This window comes from Thamnophis sirtalis, unplaced genomic scaffold, assembly GCF_051295495.1.
Source record: "Thamnophis sirtalis isolate CommonGarterSnake01/CBP01778 unplaced genomic scaffold, rThaSir2_p1.2 scaffold_1, whole genome shotgun sequence".
Lineage (NCBI taxonomy): Eukaryota > Metazoa > Chordata > Lepidosauria > Squamata > Natricidae > Thamnophis > Thamnophis sirtalis.
The window spans coordinates 12,337,299-12,363,459 of record NW_028261381.1 but is presented as its reverse complement, the minus strand read 5'-3'; the positions used below and the strand labels follow the sequence as shown (position 1 = coordinate 12,363,459).

The following is a 26,161-nucleotide window of genomic DNA, read 5'->3' as shown; positions in this document are numbered from 1 at the left end:
AATATTGATAATGCCACTACTTGCCATTGTTCTAAAACTAAATGCCCATAATCATAGAAAAGGAAAGTGAGATGGAAAAGAATAATTACATTTTTTTAAAGGAAAAATAAACAAAAACAATATTCCCATTGTACTCAGCTGGTGATTGTATCAAAATATTTATAGACATTGAAATTAGCAGCAGTTAGACTTATATACCGCTTCATAGGGCTTCCAGCCCTCTCTAAGCGGTTTACAGAGTCCGCATATCGCCCCCACAGTCTGGGTCCTCATTTTACCCACCTCGGAAGGATGGAAGGCTGAGTCAACCTTGAGCCGGTGAGATTTGAACTGCTGATCTGCAGATAACAGTCAGCTGAAGTGGCCTGCAGTACTGCACCCTAACCACTGTGCCACCTCGGCTCTTATCTTATCTTATTTGAGACCAACTTTCTCCAACCTGGTGCCTCTAAGACCTGATGTTAAGAATTATAGTCCAATGCATCTGGAGGACAATACATTTTAAAGGCTGCTTCAGAAACTGTCAGAAAAATGGGAAAATGTTTTATATGTAATATTGTAGTCTCATGACACGATCCGCTTCTTAGTCAAATTTAGCTATATGCATCTGCCCAATTATTTATTTCCTAGGCATCTGAGTTCTAAGTAACCCTATTCTTAATAACAGTCCCTTTTATCTGGCAATCTTCTTTGATATCTGCCAGGCGGTTTGGATGAATGAAACTATTTGGGTAATGAGATTCTTTTGAGTCCCAATAAAAATGGAAATAGCTCAAAACCATTTATTTCCTTTGGAAGCATGAGAAAAGGCCCATTTAAAAAGCATAAATACAAACAAAGGAAAACATTGATAACCAGACAATAAAAGATCATAAATGATAATGGTTTTGAAAAATGTTAATATTAACTCTGAAATCTAAGACAATGAACAATGAGGATAAAATGAATAGAAAGCTATACAGCAGTTCTGAAAAAGAGGAAAGCCATTTTCAGTATTAAAAAAAACCACAAACCACTATACTATGAGCACTTATGTTAGAATGATAAATGTTATCATCCAGGTCAGAATGGTTCTTATATAGTGGACACTGTAGAGCAGGGCTGTCAAACTTGCAGCCCGCAGGCCAAATGTGTCATGCACTGGGCACACCAATGCCCAGTTTAGCGAAGGAGGAAAAAGTCCCGATACATCATGTGATGCTGCCATGATGACGAGACTTTGACTACCACGACTGAGAAGAGAAACTGGAGAACCAATATAGCTCCTGCATGGAAATAATACCAAAAGGACACATATCCTTCTCAAAGACTGCAAAATGTGCTGAAATGTGTAACGTTCAGACATCAGCCTAAAACCCCAAGGTTCAGTCGTCTTGAAAACTCCTCTTGAGCAATCAAATGTCAGCTTTTTAGACAACTTTGGAATCAACACACAAGCAACATGTATTTTTAACACAATAATAGAATACCAGAGTTGGAAGGGACCTGAGTCCTTTAATCCAACTTTCTGCTCAAACAGGAGACCCTGTACCATTTCAGACAAATGGCTGCCCAATCTCTTTATAAAAAAATCCTCCAGTGATGGAGCACAACTTCTGAGGATAACCTGTTCCACTGATTTATTGTTCTCACTATCAAGAAATTTCTCCCTTAATTCTAGCTTGCTTCTCTCCTTGATTAGCCTCCAACCATTGCTTCTTAAGAGAATCTACTGTCAGTACAGACCAATTCACCCCCTTTTGGTAATCTTGAAAGATTAGATATAACAGTTTTCTCATTTTACCAAATATCATTTGATAACGTGCATTAACAGTATAATAAAATAAGTAAAACTCATAGGAATTCCTTCCTTCCAAGTATCTCCTCTTTTAGTCCTATGGATCTAAGTTAAACAAAGAGCAACGTACAAATATATCAAAACTCTTCGTTAGGAATGAGGCAACAAAATCCCATTGGCAAATATGAAACTTACACAGTAAAGCTCATTTGGAGGTCAAAAACAAAACAAAAAATAAAAAAAATCAAGGTTACATCAAACTGTAGGAATATATATTTATGTACACGTGTGTTATGGGGACGGAAGAGAAGTGAACATGCTCGTATGTATGCATTTCATGCAACCTTTTAATTTCATCATCCACAATATGATTATCAAATAATTGGAGAATCTACAAACAGAGCTGTATCTCTAAAAGTGCTATTAAAAGTCTCTCTAAAACAGTAAGTTGCAAGCTGGAATGAGAAATTGTAAAGTGGAAACTTAAATCTGAACCCTAATATAAAAAAAGAACTATTCTCAATTTTTAACCCATTCACGAAAAAGTGACTCAGCAATATAGATGTTATCTGAGTACAGTCAGTCCCAATAGAACGTGATTAAATTGGAATTTAATTTAAGTCTCATGAATTTTGGTCCTCTTGTAATATATGGGGTTGTATAAGCCAGTTTCTATGCATATTCACTCAAAGATAAGGCCCATATATACAGAAAATATGGCTTGTCACTTTCATAACTATTTATAGGATTTATTTGTAACTTAATATTTATCTGGCTAGCTTGCACTTACTATTTGCAAAAAGGCCAGACGTAAATGATAAGCAAATCAAGATGGCATTATGTTGAAATAAACATGCTCAGCTGTCACTTTTAAAGCCTTCATTTGTCTATTTAATTTGGTATAAATTTTCCTTCCAATGCTTTGGTTCTAAAATTCATATTCAGAATGGATAAGTATCTCTGGAGGAGAGATCCAAAACAACAGTGACATTTTGGAGAATGCAATGCTAACATAAATAATCAAGTACATGTAACAATAGTAGTAACAGCAGATGGAGATAGAGTGCCAGTTAAATAGTGAATAAAACAAAATTCTACCAGAAGTAAAACATCTTTCTGAATTTCTATTTTAGAACAGCTAAGAGTTTTTGTTTTGAGTAAAATGCAAAATGTCACTTCCCATAGGAAAACATAATCTTAGCAGTTGCAATACAAGATGAAATAACAAATCTAGAAAAACCACAGTAACAAGTCTGCAAGGGAATTGGGGGGGGGGGAGAGAGAGAGTTTTAAGAAAACATTCCTACCTCCATCACCTGATCCAGAGCCTGCATCTATAAGGGGAAAAAAAGAGGAGGAAATAAAATATATCTGCATAAAAATAGCTCGTATGTTTGCAAAGCCAGATTCCACTTCATTAAAAGTCTGCTAGCAAATTATGCTTTTGATGTCATTCCTCTGCAAATTGATATACAGTACATTGTACTCTTGTGTATTTTGATTTATCCATACTCTTTTTGATGCTGATCTGTGCTTGCCAAGTGCCTTGACAAAGCTGCTACTACGATTGCTACTCTGAATTCTCTTGCACAACCCAGTGATTACTAAGATAGTTTTAGTGTGAGCATTCCATTTTCTACTTGATATTCGATAAATATGTTGCATTTTTAAATATCAGTTTTCAAAACTGTAGAGTATTAATAAAACTTCTAAAGGGCCAGCAACCGAAACAACCAAAAAAAGGACTCATGAGTTATAAGGCCATTCATGATCTTTGATGCACTGACCAGAGTTTTGCATCCCCATAATACCAGCTCAGGTCTGTGATAGGCATCGGTCAATAGAAAAGATGAGCAGGTGAAATGCTAGTTTTGTCCGTATCACCAAGGTTCAAATTGGGTGTTATTCCCCCAAACCTGTATGAGACAGAATATTGCAACCTGTTCTGCTCTGTGGCTTGGGATGAAAAGGGAACCAATTCCAGGACTCCATGAAACATTGAACTGGCCTGCTGGAAAGTCTTGTCCTAACAGCAAAAGAGCTGTGGAACCACTACCTCAGAATTGATGGAAAGTTTTCAAGTTTTGAGAGGGGGCTATAATTCTCTGGAGGACCACATGAGATCCAAGGCTGCTATTTGCACATCTAGACCAGTGTTTTTCAAATTTGGCAACTTTAAGACGTGTGGAATATGCTGGCTGGGAATTCTGAGAGTTGAAGTCCAGGTACCTTAAGATTGCTAACTCTTAAAAACACAATCCTATACAACAGTTCCAGAAAGGCTCATTTGTACCCATTTGCACTACTCAGGTGATCCTGATACCAGTGGTGGGTTGCAGGCGGTACGCCCCCAGTATGGGCGTACCGGAGCCTGCCAGGAGCACCGGGTACTGTTCCGGTACGGTACTCCAGAAGGCCCACCCACCTGCCCGAGCTCCTTGCCTGTCCTTTAAGCCTTTGGTGCGTACGGCGCCTGCGCAACGCTCTGCCGAGCAGCTGGAGCGTCACGGAGGCTTGTGGAGGCATCACAGGCTGGTACAACGCATGCATGCGGTGCGCATGTCTCTTTGTGTGCCATGCACATCCATGTGGACAGCGCTGGGCCCATTCCAACTGTACCGGTTGGAATAGGATCCGGAACCCACCACTGCTGATGACAGAGATAAACCTCCAGGTGGACTCAAGGACTGTCTAAAAGAATGCAAATTAACCAGCTTCCCTGCAAGGAGTATAAATCCTTCCATTTCCCCACCATCCAGTCAGAGCTGAAGAAGCTTCTTGGATGAGAAGCAAAATGTCTTCAAAGAAAAACCAGAAAGTCCAGTTGCCTCTTGAAAAAGCACGTTTGGGATGACTATGACTTGGATGACTGAGAATCTCCATAGTCACTGATCTATACACTACACACTACACCGTGACCCGTCAAAACCGCGTTCCACAAAAGCGCGGTCGACGAAATCGCGTATGTGACGTCATCACAACGCGACGAAAAAGATCGGAAAATTGAAATAAAAATTAAATTACAGCAAGCCGATTCACATAAAGGTAAGGGTTAGGTTAAGGGTTAGGGTTAGGTTTAGAGCGTTAGCGTTACGTTTAGCGTTAGGTTAAGGGTTAGCGTTACGTTTAGCGTTAGGTTAAGGGTTAGGTTTAGGGTTAGGTTTAGGGTTAGGTTTAGGGTTAGGTTTGGGGGGTAGGGTAAGGTTTTCGCTTTATTTTTACATTTTTCGATCTTTTTCGTCGCGCTGTGATGACGTCACATACGCGCTTTCGTCGACCGCGATTTTGTCGTCCGCGGTTTTGTGGTGGAACCCACTACATACTAATCCAAGAGCTAAACTGCGAAGAATTACAGCTTTAGCAAGCAGACCTCAAATGCAACAAAAAAGGAATTGATTTACTAAGGACAATATCAGAAAGCCAGGAGCGATCCCAACAAATTGGAAGTGTTGCAGCATATAACAGAGACTTCAAGCATATGACAATTACAGGTAGCCCTTGGTGGATAACAGTAATTGGACCAGCAACTGCATCGCCAAATGACAAGTGTAACATTACATGACTGCACTAACTTGGTATGGCAGTTCTGGCAGTTCCAGCTGTGGTCATCAGGTGAAACCCACCTGGTTGTTGGGCGCTATGTCACATAAACTCAATTTGCAACCTCCTGCTGGCTTCCCCATTGATTTTGCTTCTCAGAAGATGGCAGTGAAGGTTGAAAAGGGTGATCACATGACATTGGGGCACTGTGACCTTCAAAATTGTTTTCCAGAAGTCAAGGGCCTGATCATGGTTTCGATTTTGATTTTATTGTATTTCTATGCCGCCCTATTCCCAGAGGGACTCAGGGCAGCTCACAAACCAGTCGGGGGTGGGGGGGGGGACAAACAAGAAAAAAAGACACGGACAAACAATACCACAGTTTAAAAACAATCAACAGCCACACCATTCGAGCAGGGACAAGAACTCATCAGCCCCAGGCCTGTCAGAACAGCCAGGTTTTAAGGGCTTTGCGGAAAGCCTGAAGGGTGGTGAGGGTCCGAATCTCCACGGGGAGCTCGTTCCAGAGGGCCGGAGCAGCCACAGAGAAGGCCCTCCTCCGGGTGGTAGCCAATCGGTATTGGCCAAAGGATTGAATTCGGAGGAGGCCTAATCTGTGGGATCTAATCGGTCTGTTGGAGGTAATTGGCAGCAGGCGGTCTCTCAAGTACCCAGGTCCAATATCATGAAGGGCTTTATAAGTGACGACTAGCATTTATAAAGTGCTGGGATTCTGCAATAGCCACAACTGTGAGCATTGGCATAAGACTCCTTGTTCAGTGCCATCGTACCTTCACACAGTTGCTAAACAAATGGTCATTAATCTAGGACTACTTGAATATGCCTAGATGACTAGTTAAGAAAAGTTCTTAGTTAAAAAGTCCCACAATTGAATTTCAAATGCACATTCAACATCTGGGGGACGAGCATGAAAAAGACAGTTCTAAAAGAAATTTTGAATTTTAATCAGGTTTTTTTTTTTAATGAATCTAAAAAGAAGGCAAGCAGCAAAGATCAGTGCCTTGCTTTAGGAGAAATTCTTGTCAGAAATGCTTTTTTCAGTGTCGCAGATGATTAGGAAGGTAAAGGAACAACCTGCAAGATACAACATTGGAATTCTGCCCTAATGTTGGGAATCAAAATCCCAAATTGTTTATAGTCAGATCCATTTAATTCAGGGCAGGCTGCGATCTCCCTCTGTGTTTCTAATTGGTTTTTGTTTTTTTTAAATGTCCATTTTAAAATGAAACTGAAACACCTCTCAAAGCATAGCTATGTTTTGGCAAACACAACAGAGCATTCATCACGTATCTAGCAAAAAAATAAAATAAAAGGACAGAGAGACAGCAAATGATTGTATACATTTTTTTTAATGCATAGCACTGTGCTTGTTTTCCAGAGTAGAACGTAGAAATAGGACTATTTTTTTCTATTTATTTTTATTTTTATTTTATCAATTTCATATATACATTCACAATTATATGATCTCATAACTGTTATTAATAATATGTATTTATAACAATTTTTCCCTACTGTTGACAATATACTTGAAGATTGCTTTTTTAACATCCCATAGATCCATCTTATCTTACAACGGTCCTACTTCTTCTTCCCTCCCTCTTTCCTTCCCTCGTTTCTTCCCTCCTACTCCCCTTCCTTCCCTCCCTCCTTCCCCTTCCCTCCTTCTCTCCTTCCCTCCTTCCTTCCTTCCTTCCCCTTTCTTTTCTCCTTCTCTCCTTCCTTTCCCCCTTCCTTTCCTCCTTCCTTCCCCCCTTCCTTCTCTCCTACATTCCCTCCTTTCTTCTCTCCTTCTCTCCTTCCTTCCCTCCTTTCTTCTCTCCTTCTCTCCTTCCTTCCCTCCTTGCTTCCCTCCCTAAAATAGGACTATTTTATCACATTACTGTCAATTGCAATGAAACGTCCCTTGAAGCTGTAGTCTGCCCTCTGTGATTCCAAATGAGATTATCATCCTTCTTACGTGAGGATCCTTCTGAACGGGAAGTCTATGAAATACCTGCTTAATCTTTAATTTTCTCTCACGAGGGGAGCAAGATTTCATATTTTTTTTAGCCCTTCTCCCCTACTTGTCTCCTGAGCTAGCCTTCGTATCCCCCAACCTCAGCTGGAAGAAATATAGATTACCGCTTCTGCAACTTGATCCGCAAGTGAAGGCCTTTGTCTCATTCCCTGCTGACCACAGAGGCAATTTACATTCATCTTGAGCTGTTCTGATGTTAGAGCGGCATTTTCTCTTTTCTCCCAATACAAACTGAATAGCCTGCCATGCCTCATTTACATTGACTTAGTCAAGATCTGGGTTTGATCCAACTCTCATTCACCCCTTGAAGTTGTTGAGTCCCCCCCCCTTCCCCTCCTTTTCCTCTTCCCTAACAATGTATTCCAGGGCAATATTGCTTCTAGCGGTGGGAGAATCCAGTTCTTTCAAACTGAGTGTTTCCCCTCAGTACCAAAAGATCATCGCTCCCCAGTTCCCCTGCCAGATTGTATTGTATTGTATTTGGTTTATTTGTATGCTGCCCTTCTCCAGGAGGGACTCAGGGCGGCGAACAACTCAGGGGGGAGAGGGAACATAAACAACAGTACACATAATTAAAATACACAAAAATCACACAGCCATACCAGTCGAGAGGGGAGGGGAACTCATCAACCCCAGGCCTGCCGGCACAGCCAGGTTTTGACGGCTTTTCGGAAGGCCTGGAGAGAGGTGAGGGTCCGAATCTCCGCGGGGAGTTCATTCCAAAGGGCCGGAGCTGCTACAGAGAAGGCCCTCCCCCGGGTGGTAGCCAGATGGCATTGGCTGGTGGATGGAACCCGGAGGAGGCCGACCCTGTGAGATCTGATGGGTCTTTGGGAGGTAATTGGCAGCAGGCGGTCTCTCAAGTACCCAGGTCCAATACCATGAAGGGCTTTATAAGTTACGACTAGCACTTTGAAGTGTATCCGGAGACAGATCGGTAGCCAGTGCAGCTCGCGGAGGATAGGTGTAACGTGGGTGTACCGAGGTGCACCCACAATCGCTCGCGCGGCTGCATTCTGGACCAGTTGAAGTTTCCGAATACTCTTCAAAGGCTGTCCCATGTAGAGCGCATTGCAGTAGATCCAGCGGAAAATCCCCAATCTGCTTAGACGGTTGGCAAGATAAGGGACAAAATGGTTCCTAAGCTGCCAGTTCTCACCACAGGATTGGAGAACTGCAATTAAAGAATCTGGGTTTGCTTCCATTTGCTCACTCTGCAAGCTTTCCGAGCAATGATCTGAAGCACTTGGTTGTGCAGCTTCTTTTAAAAGGGGGTCTTCAGCATCCCTCCTACTTCCCACACCCTGGATCAGCTCTCTCAGGAAAAGGTTTTACAGATAGCTAGACCCAGGGGGACATCGAAAACGTACCTCCTTCCATAGGGAGAATAATAGCTAATTGTTGCACATTCCAATGGACTGGAAGAAGACTCCAGTGCTTCTCACACATTGTAACTAGTAATGGTTTTCTTTTATCTTCACCACCGGTTTGAAACCAAGAGCGTGCATCAGGGGTGGGTTTCAACCGGTTCGCGGCGGTCCCTGCGAACTGGTTGGTCGGCGAACCCGGAAGTAAGTAACTTCCGGGAACGGCGAAGGGCCACCCACCTGCCCGCGCTCCTTACCCGGTTTTGACGAGTTCTGCGCTTCCACGCATGCACAGGACACATATAGCACCTGCGCGATCCTCCAGGAGCAGCTGGAGCATCGCACAGATGCTAGTACGCATGCGTGCGCCGCGCGTGTGCACGAGGACGCCACTGGCCCCGTTCCAACCGAACCAGTTGGAACGGGGCGAGAAACCCACCCCTGGCGTGCATGTGCTTGCTTTGCTCAAGCACAGCACTTCTGTGCATGCACAGAGCGTCCGTGATGACCTCTGGGCCGGTGGGTGGACTCTCCAGTCGCCACCACTACCGGTTCGCCCGAACCAGGACTAACCAGCAGAATACCTCTGATTATAACGTAATACATTGTAATGCATTATGGCATCCTGGTGGCCCACATTCTGAGGTAAAATAAGCTATTCCTATAATAGCAATAGCAATAGCAGTTAGACTTATATACCGCTTCATAGGGCTTTCAGCCCTCTCTAAGCGGTTTACAGAGTCAGCATATTGCCCCCAACAACAATCCGGGTCCTCATTTTACCCACCTCGGAAGGATGGAAGGCTGAGTCAACCCTGAGCTGTTGTTCAAGACATAAGTCCCCTTTTATTCCTCCAAGCCTACGATTTACTTATGTCTCACATACTAGTTGGCAATTCCCTCAACTTTTCTGTGAGATCTTGCCTCTGTTGAGAATATGAAAGAGAATAATTTAGTCCAAAGGCCAAAAGCATTCTGGCCATTTGGGAGATTTCCAAGACAACTTTTTTCGTTTTTAGTTTAGCAGGGTCAAACATTTGGATGAGGAACTGGTAAGAAATCTCAGGGTTGTAGAAAAGACACATGGAGAGGGGAAAAAAAATCCTAAAACATAGCTGGCACATCATTTCTACCAGAGGACACTCCTCTTTCTGTTATTGTGATTTGCAATAACATGGTTTAAAAGATTAGTCCCACTTCCAGATTTCACTATAAAAAGTGAGAACAATGTCTTAAAGGAACAAAATATATGATTACAGGCACCCTGAGTAGGTGATCTCCGGTTATTTCAATCACATGAAAAGGAGAACATTGGGTCTCCCTTTTAGCACTAAACAGACACCTGTAACTTAGGAAAAGAATCTGAAATTCCTAGCCAGCCTTCTTTCTTCTCAACCTTCTAAATCCTAGATTTGCATTACTGATATTCAACTGCAAACCATCAAAGGACCAAGTTTTTATTCTATTTGACACTTCCAAATTATCAGGTAGGAGAAGCTCAGCTATCTAATCCAAATCCAAATCCATCTGCCCCGTTCCCTTGTGACACTGTCTCTCTGATTCTCAGATGCTAAAAACATGTCCTCAAATAACAACTGCTGGCCCCAAAGCACTCCTCTATCCTTCCCCTAGTTGGACAAATACATTTTGCCCCAATCATTAGTTCTCTTCCTTCCTACAAAAGTCATAGAGCCATTTCTGGCTACTAGCCTCAGTTCTAGAATGCCATGACAAGAAATCGGAATGCATTTCCTGTTGTGGCCCAGCAGGAGCCGTTGAAGCTGGACTCTGATAGCGAGGACCCCTATGAGTCTGCTATGGAAGATGTGGAGGACCCTGGGCAGGGTTCAGACTCAGAGCAGGGACCAGAGAGGCTGGTTGGCCACCAGGAGGTGCCTGAGGCATGGGGAAGACCAAAGGGAGTTTGTCCCTGACGCCAGGTAACATAGGCCGAAGAAAGGGAGGCAGCAATTACGGAAACAGACTCATAAGAGATAATCAAGCCCAGATGGTTGTGGCTTGGCCCCTCCCAAGAGAGTATATAAGAAGAGACTTTGGGAGGAGTCCTTTTGCAGGACACAACCGTTTGTAACAATCTGGAGAAGCTCTTGTCTGCATTGTCTGTTGGAGTCTTGGTTGCTGCCAACTTCTTGCCTGTGAGTCGTGTTTGGGCTTTCAGCCAACAGGATTATAATTGCTGTAAATAAAGAGTGGCAAACTACTATGCCTGTGTCGGTGTTAATCACCGGACGGAGGGGGGGGGGTCAGAACAATTTCCCATACAATAGTGGCATTAACTCACCAACTATGGCTTTAAAATATTTTAGTTTTATTATCTATGCTTATCTTAGTCTAATTTAACTGCCTCAGAGTTAGTTTAACACCTAAAAACTGCCACAAACAAACCAACGTTAAGTAGCCCAGCCTTTCTTGAGCCTATTCCTCCACTAGGAGAAACAGCTTCTGCATTAATAAATATTGTTTAGATGGGTTTATGCATCACACTAAGACATAATATGGTTTCTTTGATATTGTAAATTGTAAGGTTGTTGCACCATGATTAATGTATGATTGTACTGTATGAACCTAGACAGTTGTGGCTTACTCAAAATATAAATCCCTGTTTAATGAAGTTGACCTTTAGGTGGCAAAATATCTTACACAAATTTGTCCACAATTAGTTCTACTCTCCCCTTTATATCTATCTATCTATCTATCTATCTATCTATCTATCTATCTATCTATCTATCTATCTATCTATCATCTATCTATCATCTATCTATCTATCTATCTATCTATCTATCTATCTATCTATCTATCTATCTATCTACCTATCTACCTATCTACCTATCTACCTACCTACCTACCTACCTACCTACCTACCTACCTATTTATCTATCTTGATCAAACAAAGCATTTTGGGAAACCTAGTTATTCATATATTCTGCCATCTTTAACTATGCACATTGGGCAAAACACTGCAGAATAAATAAAATGAATTCTTGAAGCAACGGCAAGGGTTTCCCAGATAAGGAAAGAGGATGCCAAAGCAAGCAGAACTGATTGGGCTGCAGCATGAAAGGCACGCTTTCAATTATTGATCTAGGATGAATCTGACAGGAGCACAAAGGAGTACTCATGAAAATACACAGTACTGGTTGGGCTCGCTTGTCAACGGATTCCTGGATAACAATATGTAGCACAAAGCCCGCTGTACCTACCGGTGGCACACGATCCTTCTGACGCCACAAGTATTTCACTTTGCTGCTTGCAGGCAGCTTGCCTCAGATAGCATTCATTCTGATAGGTGTCGCCATTGGACCCACACACAGGCACATAGTCGCTGTTGCACTAATGAGCAAAAAGAAAAAGAAAACAAGAGACAGTGCAGTTAGTAAAGATATGCACAAATGTGAAACCCTTTCTCTTTTACGTTTCAGGCCCCTGACTGCAGATAGTCGCTAAAGAACAAATTGTAAGGTTGTAATTAACATCCACTTTCCTAAACCTTTCCAGGTAGGCAGATTGCCCAGATGGAACAGACACAGTCCTCTATAATATTTCAGAGGTTCTGCTAGGATTAAGGGGTTCAGGATGAGTTGCAACCTACCTACCTACACTATATTACTGGTTTTATCTTTCTCTGCTCTTCCTTATTGTCTCCCTTCCCTCAGTGTTTCTGTGGTGTTGTAATCTCATTCCACCCTTTTTCAATTTCTTCTTCCTTTGGGCAAACAGACTCATTTAAAAATTAAAGGAAAACCGAGCAAGGATGCTTGTGATATTGCTTGATAAAAATATAAGGGAGGGAAAAAAGAGCAAGTATTATAGGTAGAGCAGGTGAAAGATTTGCAGAAACCAGGATTTATCTCTTTGGAATTATTATTATTATTATTACTATTTTTAAAAAATGCATTTTAATCAATGGGATGGGACTGAATGGAAAGATTTTCAAGCTGGTGCAGATGGGTTCCTGATCTGGCCTCTAAGTAACACAGATGTAGAAAGATGCTCTTTCTAAGAATCAATAATTCAATTCAATTCAATTAAAATAAGGTATATCACAACAATTATTACTCCCTATTTAATCCAGGCAAGGCTGTGAACAGAGCAGGCCAGATCTGGATCTAGCTGATATCATGCCTGGAGTATATTTGGTAGCATCCCACAAATATCTATGCCAAATATTTCCTGCCTACTGTGTACACATCAGTACTATGTCTAATTTCTCCTTGACATAAGGGGGACGTAGTGAAAATTGACAAGATGAACACATTTCATGGCCCCTTTGCAAGTCACTTGAAGAAGCCAAAAGATTAACCACTGCAGTAATGATTATGGAGATGATGGAAGAGTAGGCACAATCACTGAGTATTGTTCTGCATCAAAGTTTTTTGAAAGGATATTAAATTGTTGCTTGTCTTGAAGCACTGCAATTGCAATTAATGGGGTATTTCATTAGGCACTTAAATTATGTGTCCTGATATCATATATAGTTCCGTTGCCTGGTGATTGTGGTGACAGAGGAATAACTTAGACCACCCTTAAGTTAAACTTGCCCTCTCTCCAAATTAAGGCTCGTGGCATTCCCAATCAAGTAAATCTGTGGGACAAGATGGCTTTCTCTCTCCGCATTTCAAATCCAGAAGCCAACTATTAGTCACACTGGAGAAGCTTCTTTCATTGCGCCCAAGGATTGTTGCTTAGTTGAGTGAGTAAAACAGGTTGCTTGGCATATCCAGCTATTCTGGTTCTTACACTTGCCTTACAATAGGACTGGCCTGGGTACTTTATAGAGCCGAGGTGGTGCAGTGGTTAAATGCAGCACTGCAGGCCACTTCAGCTGACTGTTATCTGCAGTTCAGCAGTTCAAATCTCACCAGCTCAGGGTTGACTCAGCCTTCCATCCTTCCGAGGTGGGTAAAATGAGGACCCGGATTGTTGTTGGGGGCAACATGCTGACTCTGTAAACTGCTTAGAGAGGGCTGAAAGCCCTATGAAGCGGTATATAACTGCTAACTGCTATTATTTTACACTGCACTGAGGAATTTGAAGGAAAATGTGTGTGGGGCTGCTCAAAGACCCAGTCCTGGGTTTTGCAGATCACAGTGTCATTGGGGGTGGAGGTGGGGGCGTTTATTACATATTAGCCAATCTGGATTTTCACTCTTAACTTGCCATACCATTAGGAGTTGTGGACGAACAATGGAGCTTAATGTTTTCTCCTTGTGCATATTAAGAAGAAAACTGTTTGCCTCCAGTTACAATTAACTATCCCTTCTAAAATGGAGAATTGTGGTTTCCTGTTAGCTTATTAAATAGGAACGCCAATCTGCTTAGGTAAATTGGCATCAAACTGCGGTACCTCATTAATATAAGAGCTAACTGACCTAACCAGGCTGCAAGATGTAAGGCAGAGGAACCAATGCTTCCATTGTAAATTAAAGAGACAGCATCTAAACAAGCTGCAGAATATTATTGGCCTTGGCAAAACAAAGGTAAAACCAAAGATTCAAAGATGAACCTGACAGCCCTAATAACAGAAGGCTTGTGCAAGTTCATATGCGGTAGATATATCATTGAGAAGGGTGTTATTGATTGGAAACTACTGCAGTGACAACAGAAGTAATACCAACTCAAACTTCACAATAAAAGAGATTTTGTCCCAGCTGTTCTTGTATGCAGCACTGATGCTCAGTGCAGCTGATCTGACCCTCTTTTTTCCACTTCATGCAGAGCCAGACATATTAAGTCCAGAGTTATTCATATCATGGCAAAGTCACGTGGGTAAGAACGAGAGAGCACCTGCAGTTAATGATTAATCCACACTCTTATCAGCCCACCTGAAATTCCTGCTAAGCATGGGAGGCCATCAGCTTTCTCATCTTCTATCAGAAGAAAAGGGCAGCTTCCCCCACTACCACCCTTGTTCATATTAATAAAAATAATTTGATTTTATGATGAAAATTAGGCAACCCACCGGGTGCAGTTATCACAAGAAAATCATACTCAGTGGCATTAGAGATACTTGGCTGGGCCCTGTACTAGATAATTATGCCAGGGATGTGATTATCTCATGATTACTGTACTCTTGATATGTCTCATTGTTTAATTAGAACAAATGTAATGATCAAAATTATTATTATTTACAAATGATAAGCTCTGTTTAAAACTAGCTAAAAATAGGAAGAAGTCACACTGTCAATTAGTTGTTCTACACTTAAATATCTAATGGCATACTAAGATAGATGATGCAATTGAGATGAGGAAAAATGACAGACCAGAGGAATGATTATATAGGCAAATAGAAAAGTTATCCTAGTTGACACTTCCACAAAGAAGCAAATTCCAGAAAATTATTACTACTTGGGCAATGTGGGCAGTTAGCTAAGAAATGAAACATCATATTCCTTATGCCATAATGCTTCTGATCTTATTCATTCATACAGGCTTGAAGTCTAACTTTCACTAATCATCTGTCCAATATTATCTTCTGCAAACCAATGAAATTTCTGTGAAGATTCTCTGCTAAATTGGTAATTTTCAGATAACATTTTCCGTTTTGATTTATCTGCTGAAATAGTCTGACAGCCTCATGGAGAGGCGGTGTGATATGATAACCTCTAGTCCAAAGATAACAAGTACTAGCTAGATCTAAGGTCAAATATTCCCCAAATGGAAACACATTGGGTGACCTTTAGACATTCACTGGCTGAATTCTGATATAATATGAAATCATAATCGGATCTTATTTGTGTGTGGGCACGTGCCCACACACATACATGCATACATACCTTTGAGTCAACCTTGATTCCTAGCTATTGCTTGGACAATTCCATACAATTTTGTCTGTAAAATGTTTGGAAGTCATTTGCAAATTGCTGGCTTCATGCTTAAGGCAGAATTAGAACTCACAGTTGTCTATCTTCCAGCCATATGCATTATCCAAATTATCTGCCTTGCTTCCTTTCTGCTTAGCATGAGGGATTGGTTAATGTCTGTCCCATGTAACAAGCAATAGTTAAATAAATTACACTTTAGTGCCGTGATAGGCAACCAGCAAACTCTCTGCGCCCATTCAGCATCCATTTATCAGTGACCCCTGATAAAAACCTAGTTAATGTTTCTTAAATCTGGTGGCATAATTTCCATTTCTTTTGCTTCAAAAATATCCCAAAAAATCTCAGTGAGACCTAGTGCATTTATTCCATATTTAAACCTATCCCTCTCAACTCAACAGTAACTCTGGATGTTCAAAGCAGATGGTTCAAGGAAAGGAAGTCGTGGAAACAGCAAAGCACAACACAGCTAGAGGTAATGAAGTATTGGGAAGAACTGGCTTAAGGGACTTGAAATTTTATTTTATTTTAAAAAAAAATAAAGCTCAGAAATATGCCTGAGGTGTCTAGATAGTGTAGTGATATGTGGGGAAGACCTTGGGAGATGGGGCGAAGAGCTGTTTAGTTAGTTTTAGTTTAGTTTTGGTTTATTTGTATGCCGGCCTTCTCCAGGAGGGAGTCAGGGCGGCGAACAACTCAGAGGGGAAAGGGAACATAAACAACAGTACACATAATTAAAATACACGAAAATCACACAGCCTACCAGTCGAGAGGGGAGGGGAACTCATCAACCCCAGGCCTGCCGGCACAGCCAGGTTTTGACGGCTTTCCGGAAGGCCTGGAGAGAGGTGAGGGTCTGAATCTCCGCGAGGAGTTCATTCCAAAGGGCCAGAGCTGCCACAGAGAAGGCCCTCCCCCGGGTAGTAGCCAGATGGCATTGGCTGGTGGACGGAACCCGGAGGAGGCCGACCCTGTGTGATCTGACGGGTCTTTGGGAGGTAATTGGCAGCTGTCCCTAGGAAACAGGCAGATAAGAGACAGCATAGTGGGAAGGCCAAGAGGCTCAAAAGAGACCCTCCCTAGTTTCTTGGGGTATAAAGGAGATGGTAGGAGAACTATACTTTCAAACTTGCAAGATCTTGTTAATGTAGCATTACAATAAGGTAGAATTATCTTATCCGACTGCGTTTCTTGTCTGGTCTACTTGGTAAAGCTGAATCAATCTTGCAAGGCTTTCCCACGTATCATTACAGATAGAAATGGATTACAATCCCAAACATGGAGCATAGGGGTATCAAAAAAGATTAAGAATACTGATTAATAGTTTGATTCCAAACGTTCACAAAATGAAACCTTATAGAATACAAGAATACAATAGCAGAATTGGAAGGGACCTTGGAGGTCTTCAAGTCCGACCCCCGGCCTAGGCAGGAAACCCTATACTGTTTCAGACAAATGGCTATCCAACATCTTAAAGACTTCTAAGAGCCAAGGTGGCGCAGTGGTTAAATGCAGCACTGCAGGCTACTGCTAGATCAGCAGTTCAGCGGTTCAAATCTCACCGGCTCAGGGTTGACTCAGGCTTCCATCCTTCCGAGGTGGGTAAAATGAGGACCCAGATTGTTGGGGGCAATATGCTGACTCTCTGTAAACTGCTTAGAGAGGGCTGAAAGCCTATGAAGCGGTATATAAGTCTACTGCTATTGCTATTCTAGTGTTGGGGCATTCACAACTTCTGGAGGCAAGCTGTTCCACTGATTAATTGTTCTAACTGTCAGGAAATTTCTCCTCAGTTCTAAGTTGCTTTTCTCCTTGATTAGTTTCCACCCATTGCTTCTTGTTCTACCCTCAGGTGCCTTGGAGAATAGTTTGACTCCCTCTTCTTTGTGGCAACCCCTGAGATATCGGAACACTGCTATCATGTCTCCCCTAGTCCTTCTTTTCATTAAACTAGACATACCCAGTTCCTGCAACCCTTCTTCATATGTTTTAGCCTCCAGTCCCCTAATCATCTTTGTTGCTCTTCTCTGCACTCTTTCTAGAGTCTCCACATCTTTTCTACATCGTGGCGACCAAAACTGAATGCAGTATTCCAAGTGTGGCCTTACCAAGGCATTATGTCTTGGTTGAGTAAACAATACCAGAACAAATAAACAGAGATATACATTTAGCATTTCTATTCTGCTTTTTCCTTATTAATAATGATATGAACTTAAGATTCCAAAAAATAACTCTAATTTGTGGGATGGTACTACTAGTATTTCTGGAGTTATGGCAATAATTGAGCCCAAAATTTATGTTGTTAAGTGTTTGTTAAGTGAGTTTTGCCCCGTTTTATGAATTTTTTTCCACAGTTAAGTGAATCATTGCATTTGTTAAGTTAGAACATGGTTGTTAAGTGAATCTGGATTCCACATTGACTTTACTGTCAGAAGGTTGCAAAAGCTGATCTCATGGACACTGCAGCCATCATAAATCTGAACCAATTTCCAAACATCTGGATTTTGATCATGTGCCCATGGGGATACTGCAATGGTCATAAGTGTGAAAAATGGCCATAAGTCACTTTTTTCAGCTCCAACTTCAAACAGTCACTAAATGAACCATTGTAAATCGAGGATTACCGTACAACTAATTTGCCAACTAAATGTAGGATGAAATGAAGCTACCATTTGTGCTGCAAAAATGACAACTGGATGGAAGCCAACTGATTGTCCTGGTTTTTGCTACCCACAGATGCTTCAAGTCATTTCTCCATCACAGTTTTGACCAATTTGAAAATCCTTTGGTGGGCAGAGGACTGACTGTCAAAAAGGTATCTGCATATTGGCTGTTTTAATTTAATCAGTGGGGAAAACATGTACCTTTTTAATTTAAAAAGTGAGGGAAATACATAAACCATCAAGTTTCAAACCATTTATATGATCCAAGGTATTACCATATTTTTCAGAGTATAAGATGATCCGAAGTATAAGACGCACCTAGCTTCTGGGGATGAAAACAAGAAAAAAAAATCTGCCTCTGCCTCCCAGCAATTTGCCTCCTTGCAGCAAACAGCATGTTTCAGTTTCAATTTCAGCACAGCCTGATTAGCACAAGCAGCTGATTGTCAGTTGGATCAGCCTCCCGACGATCAGCTGTTTCAGGCTGCAGGGATTGCCATATCCTATTGCCACCTCCACGCGCCCCGTTTTCAGCCTGCACATGCCCCGTTTTTGGCCTCCGCATGCCCCATTTTCTGCCCATTCCGGGCAATCCCTGCAGCCTGAAACAGCTGATGGTCAGGAGGCAGCTGCTTGTGCTAATCAAGCTATGCTGAAGCTGAAACAGGCTGTTTTCTGTTTGCTGCAAGGAGGCAAATTGCTGAGAGGCAGAGGCCAAAAAGTGGGGGCCGGCAAGTGGGCAGGACTATATTCGGTGTATAAAATGCACCCAAGTGTTCACCATCTTTTAGGGGGGGGTGAGTCTTATACTCTGAAAAATATGGTATTCTTGCTCCAAATACTCGCCCAAATCTCTTGCCCTGCTGCTTTGAAACAAAACGGTTTCTTGAGCCAAGAAATCAGTATAGTATTAACAAGAACAATCAAGACACAACTACATACAATCCAAAGACCAATTGCTCTGAGCTCTTCTGTAATATGTGATAAGCTTCCTATAGTCTTTCCTGGGCAACCTTAGGACTTAGAATGAAAAAAGAAAGAAAGAAATGAAAGAAACCAAACATCCACCTTCTCAAAAAAAAAACTGCCATTTTACACACACAAAAAAATGCCTGCATACATTGCAAAGTGGAATTTTATTTGAAAGCTTCAGCGCCAGGCTTCATCCAGCATCTATGCAAAGCTTCCAACAGAGCTGGAAGGTAAATTGGCAAAATTTACTAACACAATTAACACAGTCTCTAGGAATCTGATATATTCAGGCAGTGATCAAATCTTAATCAGAAATATGTCTTAACAGCCTTGCCTGTGATTGTTTATATGAATACGTAGCAGCGGTGCAATCTATCAAACGTGCAACTTCTTCAGCACCCGAAGGCATGCGCTTACCGCTTGCTGCCTTCCTCCAGCAAACATGAGTTTTTTCAGGAATTTCAATTAGGACAGACTGCTTAAAATGACAGGGAACGTACTTTGCCTCTTCCTTATTTGTAGGCTTTCCAGTTTGTGTATGATGTTGATACAAGTGCCTATAGTTTTGCCACCAGCTATAATTTTAAAATCAGGAGGAAGGGAAAAGATTCCAATGAATCACAAGCCCACATTCGACTCCATGAGATGAGCAGTTTCCTGCAAAGTGTCTCAAACTGAAAAAAAGGAGCCGAGTAGAAAGTGGGAGCAAGGTATTTGTGGATGGTGGGGTGGTGTCCACGACCCTTCCTTGTATCCCTAATCTAGTGTTAGATGAGGAAGACGCAACTGCGGGTTGAAGTAAGATTGCTCACCTGGCTACTGTACGCAGAGAGGAATCAGTGCCCCAACCCTTGCGGTTTTCATATCAGCGCCCCAACCCTTATGGCTTATCAAGTAAATAGTCCCTAGTGATTATCAAAAGTAAAAGATTCAACAATACAGGTAGTTTCAATGACTGCTTAATGATTGGTCATTTTGCAACTGCTTGAAATTACCCCTCAAAAGTCACTTACTACTTGATTTTCAAGATTTGACTTACACACACACACACACACACACACACAGCAGTCACATGATCACATTCTGGCCACTTGGCAATTGACTCACACTAACTGACATCTCCAGCATTCGGCAATCACATAACCAGACTTTTGGACACTTTTTTTCTCAGTTTCCAGTATTTATTTCTGGTTTCCAGCAAAAATTGCACATTGGGTATAATTGATTTGTTTAACAGCTGTGGAATTTGCTTAACGATTGCTGTATATTCTTTTAAAAAAATATATTTTTAAACAAGCACAAATGGACAGAACAAAAAAAAACAAAAAAAAACATTAAAACCATCTTCCATTACAAATTATAGAAAGTGTGTCAGTTGGTTACGAAATTTCTATGCATCTTTTCCACAGTCATCACTTACAATTCATATCAAATCGCATATTTTTAAATCAAATATATTTGTATATATTACTATTATTGTACCTCAACCTTCATTTGACTATGATTGTTTTTACATCCTTTTATATGAAATATTCTAAATTTAAAGCAAAACTATACAATGGCATTCCATTAGATCCTCCTAAAATCATCCAATAACATTACATCTTTATAACATGTTCTAAATAAAAATTGGTTATATTTAATAATAAACCTTTTAAACCTCTTCTCACAGTCTCCATTTGTAGTTTATATAAAATTTCATATTATCAAACTAATATATATATATATATATATATATATATATATATATATATATATATATATATATATATATATATATATATATATAGTTTGATAATATGAAATTTTATATAATGCATTATCATTATTAATCATTTATTTGACTATAACTATTATCACTTCATTTTATACATAATACTCCAAATTTAACTAAGTTTAACTTAATTTTTATTATACATTTTCATTACATAAGCCTGTATCTTTCCAGTAATAGTGCAGTCTTATGTCTCTTGCCATTTGTAGCATTAATATTTTGATTACTTTCTTGGTAAGTCTTGTATGGACTTCTCTTCACAACTTGTTGTTCATTTTGTATCTTATGAAAACTCGAAACCCTCCATCTGCTCCTTCCATCAGCTTGTCTTTGGTTACTACTGGTGCTTCTGTCAAGATTTCTCTCCTTATCTCCATCATTTTTTCTCTCTTTTGTTCTTCTATACTTTAAAATCTGAGGTAGAATTTCAGTCCTTCTCCCCTTTCCAAATTCTGCTCTTGCCATTTCTAACCACACTCAATTTGCTGTCAGTATCCACAATTTACTTATCTCTTTGATCATTTTTTTTCTTCAATTTTTAGAACTCTGTCCTCCACTTTCTTCATTTGATAAACATCCTCAATTTTTCATCAAATTTTTCTGTTTTGTGTTCTATTTTCTCCAATCTCTTCTCAATTTTCTCTGTCACTACTAATAATTTTTGAATTTCAAACATAATCATTTGCAATGTTAAATTTTCTTTTTCCTGTTGCACCATTCTTCCAACTTGTAAACACTGCCACTATAGCATTCAAGGCTTTTTGTCAGATTTCAAGTAAGCTTATTATAATCTTTCAAGTCACGGCATTGTCTTCCCTCTAATCCAGTTGCTGATAAAACTCTCAAAGAACACCTGTATAAACAACCTGTGTTCTTCCTATTATCACTCTCAGTAAACAAGCTGAAAAGCCTTGAAGTGTCAAATGATCAAAGAGAGAAAAAACAATGTTTCCAAGCCTCCAGCCTCTAAGTGGCAGTGTTACTTCTTTTCTCTCTGTTTTTACAGTCCTCTTTGTATTCCTCTTTATATCTTCTTTATGTTCCAAACTTAAAGAAAAAAGATTCTTAAATGGAGAGAAAAAACAATCCAATCAAGCATTGTAAAAAAAAAGAAAATTTTTAATCCATAGGTATAAAAAAGAATAAAAAATAGAAGAAGAGAAACTAATCGATTCAGTTTTAAAAATAGGAAACATTTGCAAAAAATCCATCCATAAAAATAAAAAAGATAACACACTAAGTTTAATTTTGCCGCTTGCTCTCTTCTGTCTTCAATTTTAATTTAGCTTTATTTTTTTGGGGGGTAGTCTCTTTTCTAATAATAAAATTTCCTCACCAATTCGACACACTCTCTTTCCGCTTTCTTTCCGTTCCAGTACCGTCCCAACTTCTGCAGTTTCAATGTTTCCGTTTCTGTCATTGGAAATAAGAGCTTCTCCTGGATCAATCAGGGACTTTGCGGTGCCCCTGAGATCAACAGGATGTACTCTTCTCTATCACCATCTCTATGGGACAGTTTAGGTCCAAAAGGACCATCCAGCGGCAGAAATATGACTGCGATATTAGAGCTCCAAGATCGCATGTCATGTCGTCACGACATCAGATCCTCCTCTCCAACAACTGCTATATATTCTTAATGAATTATTGCAAAAAAAAGTGTATAAAATTGGGCATGGTCATTAAATGGGGCAGGTGTCCCATTTAATGGGCACCATGACTTAACATTGTAATTCCTGGCTCATAAGTTGAAGACTACCTGTATACTTCTAATACACGAACTTGCTTACAAAGTTCCATGTTTTTCAGAATATAAGAAGCACTTCCCCCCCCACACACACACAAGTGGGTGGAAATGTCTGTGCATCTTGTACAGCGAATATTGTGGTGGGCGGGAGGGGGGTTGGTACGGTGTTGATTAGTTGTTCTAGAACAGGCTGCGGCAGCAGTGGCAAGTGGGCTGCAGTGGTGGTGAAGGGGCTGTGGCAGCGGTGGTGAAGGGGTCGCAACAGCAGTGGCGAATGGTGGCGGCAAGTGGCCATATGAATATCGGATGGATGTTGGGAGGCAGAGGCAGATTTTTTTTCTTGTTTTCCTCCCCAAAAGCTAGGTGTGTCTTATAGTCCGGAGCGACTTATAGTCTGAAAAATACGGTAGCTGGTTTGGGCAATTAACCAATGGTTGCTTGTATACAGAAAAGAGAAGACACTATTGCAAAAATTCTGCACAGTACTGAATATCAGGAAGTAAAGGCTCATATTTCAGGCCAAATCATTACAAATATTAGTGAGAGTAATTCATCATGTCATTTAAAAAGAAGATGGTTCAAGGACAGGCATGAATTTGTTACCAAGGACCACAGTAGGTAGAGACCGATGATACAAAGAGGATAGTGCCATGTCAGATGTGGATTTGTTTCTAGCCTGAAGTTAATTCGGAAATTCTCTGGAACAAGAATAAGCCACCAAAAACTACATTATGTTATGCTCATCTTAATTAATGATGCCAGGTTCTATTTTATTTTAATTATTTAATTAGTCAATGCGTTCTATTCTCTTCCTTTCTATGCAGGTCTAATAGCATCCTCTCTGTGTATGGATGGATGTATAAACATACAGTATATATTTAGAGATACATACTAGATTAAATAATAGAGTAATTATTTGCCATGAGAAATATCCTCATTTTCAGATTTGTATTTTATTCTGAATCTGTAAAATGCTTCCTCTTTGGCACATGTTGAAGCTCCAGGCCAGCCTAAGTCAAACAAAGTTTATGGATCTTTCACAGATCTGTATGCTCCATAAAGAAAAGTATCATATATCTGACTCTTACTAGAGCCATTGTTTCTCTCGGTCATGTGCATCTCATATGATATTCACTCACTCGCTAATTACAAGGTTTAATATGTCCCTCTGACCCTCATGCAGTAAGAGTTCATGTGCTCCATAGCCCACATGGAGAAGCTTGAAATATGAATTTCACTCTTGAGAGAATTTAAGTAGCATCCATTATTTCCCTTTTAGTCATATGTATCTCACATGACAGCTTTTTTTAAACCAGATTTATATTTTTTAACTCTACAGGATAATGAGTAGCAATAATTTTAAAAAAATGACGTAGAAGTAGCAGAAAACCTGAAATGTCTAATGTACATTTGAGATGCTCCTGGGAGACATTGGTGCCTATAGAGTTCTCCCTTTGGCGCTCACTACATTTCTTCCCTTATCTGTCAATGTTTAAAGGACACTTTTAATATGAGAAAAATAAATGAGGACCTGGCATCTTTATCTCCAATTATGTTTTGGAGAGCAGATAGGAACTCTCAGGTGGGTAGGAAGGGATGGTTTGAGGACTACAGCTAGTACTTTGTTTGGAAAGATGATAATCTGTCCAGGAAACATGATAAATTGGGAGCACTTGACAATTTCCTGGTAGCTTTGGGAGTTAAGGGTTGCTGGCTGGGTACAACATCACCACTTTGCTCCTTTTGGTAAATGGATACTTGATTTCATGCACCCACACACCTAACTTGACAATATATAAAAAGGGCTCTGTCTTTAGTCACAACAGAGGTAATTAGACAATGGTAGTACCATCTCTGGCACTGATCTTCTAAAATTATTGGCTTGGCTCCAACTCTGATATTGTTCTACTTTACAATCACTTTAATTCCTGGGCACATGGTCAGAATGGCAATTCACTTAAGACCACTTTTGACCTTTGTTCTGTGCTTAATTCTATCTGTATTCTCATCCAGCAGATATTTCTCTCCCTGCTGGTTTCTACAAATGTCTCCAGCTGGAGAAATAAGAGGTAAGGACTAAAGCATTCCCCCTCCCCACTCTTATCTTCCTGCATGCAGTAATTGGCCTTTCCAAGCATGACCTATGCTTTAAAACCAGGCTTCTACAGACTTTAACTAGCTATGCTTATCTTGGCTATCATGACTTTCTTTGGGTTATCCAAATAATTTGGCTTCCTCTTGGAATGACAAAGCCAGACTACAGATGGTGTAAAAGGTCTAGAAGAAATGGGAAAGTATTAAGAATGAATCCCCTAATGAGGACATAGGACTGCTCTCTGCAAGAAGAAATAATGCCTGCTGTTTTTGAAACAGATGTGTAATAAGCGTGCTCAGTAGAGAAATAGAAGTCCCTCACCGTGAGGATCTGGTGGGTGCCTGGTGCTCTTTTGTTTGCAGAGTTCTCAAATAATATGGATGAGTTTCTGGAGACAAAGTGTCTTCCGGAAATAAATCAGAATGCATTCGCGCAACTCCAAATGATTTGATCTGAACTTGCCCTTTGAGAAAATGGATGTTCTTTTATTTTCCCACTCTTCTGCTTAATACTACCAATACACTTTGCAGTGTAAAGAAGACCTGGAGCTTCAGGCAGTACCTGTTTCTGCTATAGCAAAGGTTTTTGACATTTTCTTTGCGGAAATGATAACTTTTCGTTCAATGCATGAACACAATACACTCAGCAAGGGAGAGGGGGATGGAGGTTTGCTACAAAGGTTGGGGTTAGGGTTAAGGTAGGCTGGCCCTACTATTAAGTTGAGTAGGATGATTAAATTAGGCAGTGGATGCTGGAAGACTCACGGGCCAAAGAACTTTTACTCTACTTCATTTTATCCACCATCCCATCAATAGCAATAGCAATAGCAGTAGACTTATATACCGCTTCATAGGCCTTTCAGGCCTCTCTAAGCAGTTTACAGAGAGTCAGCATATTGCCCCCAACAATCTGGGTCCTCATTTTACCCACCTCGGAAGGATGGAAGGCTGAGTCAACCCTGAGCCGGTGAGATTTGAACCGCTGACCTGCTGATCTAGCAGTAGCCTGCAGTGCTGCATTTAACCACTGCGCCACCTTGGCTCATCAGTAGTGGTGAAACAAGATTCAATTGTTACTCTTGTCCAATTCTGAGATGAAGGACATTTTGAGTTTCATCCTAGGCTACACAACGTTTTGACTCATATTTTATTTCATTTATTTATTAGGTATTATAATCTTGCCTTTATTACTTTAAGAGTAACTCAGAGGGGCAAACATGCCTAATATTCCTATTTTCCTCAAAGCAACCTTGTGATGAGTTGGGCTGGCCCAACTGGTTGTAAGGTGGAACTAGAATTCACAGTTTCTTGATTTCCAGGCCAGCATTTTAATGGGAACACCAAGCTGCTTCT

The 26,161-nt window shown here is 40.6% G+C and overlaps 1 protein-coding gene across 1 annotated transcript in view; it reads right to left on the bottom strand.

The window, feature by feature from the left end:
* TMEFF2 (transmembrane protein with EGF like and two follistatin like domains 2) overlaps positions 1–26,161 on the bottom strand; it is a 300,142-nt gene that overhangs the window by 260,552 nt on the left and 13,429 nt on the right. The window contains exons 3-4 of the mRNA XM_087707692.1: positions 11,944–12,073; positions 3,085–3,111 (exon numbers count right to left, since the gene is read on the bottom strand). Coding sequence (XP_087563818.1) covers positions 3,085–3,111; positions 11,944–12,073 — 157 coding nt within the window. The remainder of the gene's footprint in view (positions 1–3,084; positions 3,112–11,943; positions 12,074–26,161) is intronic.